General features: G+C 55.0%; 1 protein-coding gene across 1 annotated transcript; it reads left to right on the top strand.

Moving 5' to 3' along the window:
* Window positions 1-388: 388 nt before the first annotated feature.
* Window positions 389-1,522, top strand: LOC125982058 (janus kinase and microtubule-interacting protein 3-like). Its single transcript, XM_068653285.1, has 3 exons — window positions 389-686; window positions 768-821; window positions 942-1,522. Exons 1-3 carry the CDS (start codon window positions 567-569, stop codon window positions 1,125-1,127), a joined length of 360 nt encoding a protein of 119 aa, XP_068509386.1. The 5' UTR covers window positions 389-566; the 3' UTR covers window positions 1,128-1,522.
* The last annotated feature ends 669 nt before the right edge of the window (window positions 1,523-2,191 follow it).

Below are 2,191 nucleotides of genomic sequence, written 5' to 3'. Positions count from 1 at the left end.
AGGACAGGTAAGCTTATCAATGAGCACACCTTTTTCTCAGACAAAATAGCTACATTCTTCAGTCACTCATTCGTCTGGCATTACTGGACCAACAGCCCCCCCCCCCCCCCCCAGCCCCCCCCCCCCCCCCCCCCTGAACGTGGCTGGGAAAATGTGGAGAAAAGCAAATGTCATTTTCCAGTCAACCAAAGAATTTGTGGATGAAAATGACACAACATTCCAAAGCTGTCCACGCGTTTGTCTCTTCTAGAATGTCAAGTGGGTGGAGGAGAAGCAGCTGCTGCGTCAGAGCAATCAGCAGTTGGCCGAAAAGGTGACGGAAAGAAAGGCGCTGGGCGGAGTCGCTTGGCGTCACACCCGTCCGGAAGCCCCGCAGATGAGGTCTGTCTTTTCAGGTCAGGCGGATGGAGGCGGAAGAAGCGCGTCTGAAAGAGCACATCCAGGATATCCGAGACCAAAACGAACTGCTTGAGTTCCGCATCCTGGAGCTGGAGGTGGGAAGACTCGCACAAGCGTTTTGAGGCCAGAGATGTGACGGACGGACGGACGGACGGACGGACGGACGGATGCATGCCTCTGCCTTTCAGGAGAGGGAGTGGCGCTCCCCCGTCTTGAAGTTTCTGCAAGTCCGTTTCCCAGACGGCCTCAGCCCTTTGCAGATCTACTGCGAGGCCGACGGCGTGAGCGTACGTAAGGCGTCCCTCGCAACCCTAACCTTAACCTGAGGTCCCAGAACACCTTACATTGCTCCTTGCGCCTTTCCCCAGGACATCGTCATCAGTGATCTGATGAAGAAGCTGGACATCCTGGGCGATAACGCCGTAAGTGTATGTCGAACTCCTTATGTTCGCACTCCACGAGACTCGGCGGCTCAAATGTGACTTTTGGAAGGCTTTGCGCTGAAAGAACCTTGTTGACGCTGTGCCTTTGGGCTCTTGCAGAATCTCACCAACGAGGAGCAGGTGGTCGTGATTCACGCCAGGACCCTTCCCACCCTAGCCGAGAAGGTAACGCGCACGTCCACGCACGCTCTCGCATTCTGCTTATGTGACAGCAGCCTTTCCTCAGTGGTTAGAATACATCAAAGTGACCAAGTCAGCACTTCAACAGAAGATGTTGGACATTGAAAGTGAGAAGGTAGACAGACACGCGACATCAGCCAAGGGGAACTCGGGGCAATGTGCCCCAACAATTCTGACCTTGAGCTGTGCTAGGATATGTTCTGCAACCAGAAGGGCTACCTGGATGAAGAGTTGGACTTCAGGAAGCGTTCCATGGACCAGGCTCATAAGGTAAGCCGCCCTCAAATCTCCCGCCGGACTACTGATGGACGAGGATTGCGGCCCAGAGGATCATGGAGCTGGAGGCCATGTTGTACGAGGCGCTACCGCAGCGGGACTGCCCCGCCACGGACGGCGAAAAAGCCAGCCACGCTGGCGTGAATGACGTGCTGACGGCGGATCAGAGACAAGAGCTTAGGAGCGCCGTGGACCAATGGAAGCGAGCCCTGATGTGGGAGTTGAGGGAGCGCGACGCTTGCATCCTCCAAGAGAGAATGGATCTGCTGCACAGCGCGCAACAGGTAAGGGCCCAAAGCCAGCCCGGCACTTACTTGCACGCTTACTGGCTTTTGAAGGCTACTTTCCATTTGTCCGTCCTAGAGGAACAAAGAGCTGAAAGAATTCATCGAAGCTCACAAGAGACAAATCAAACAATTGGAGGAGAAGTTTCTGTTTCTCTTTCTAGTCTTCTCCTTGGCCTTCATTCTGTGGCCCTAACACCAGCTGGTGAGTGAGCTCCAGCGGCACCGCACTCGACACCTCCGATACACTGCCAGCCGGTCTCAGACGTTGGCAGACGCTCCGATGCCGACGTATACCCCCCGCCACGGTGACAGAGGCACCGCGTCACACCGGCGCTCATCCAATCAGAAGGCAGGAAAGGCAAATTCACATGCAGGGCACTCTTGAACCAGAAGAGAGCGCCACAAAAAACGGTTGTTGCCCCAAACGCGCACTAAAAAGGGTCAGAATAACAAGAGTCCCACCGGCCAGCCGGGGCCACCCGTCCATCCATTTCTTCAGGGGGGGAAAAAATTGGAGTCACCGGTGAGTACATTTTGCATTTAGCTCTGCTTTTCTGCTTCTGTCTTCAAGTGTGTGGCATCCTGCGACCAAAGATTCAGCCAACC

This window comes from Syngnathus scovelli, chromosome 15, assembly GCF_024217435.2.
Source record: "Syngnathus scovelli strain Florida chromosome 15, RoL_Ssco_1.2, whole genome shotgun sequence".
In the NCBI taxonomy this organism is placed as follows: domain Eukaryota; kingdom Metazoa; phylum Chordata; class Actinopteri; order Syngnathiformes; family Syngnathidae; genus Syngnathus; species Syngnathus scovelli.
This window is presented reverse-complemented; position numbering and strand designations above follow the sequence as displayed.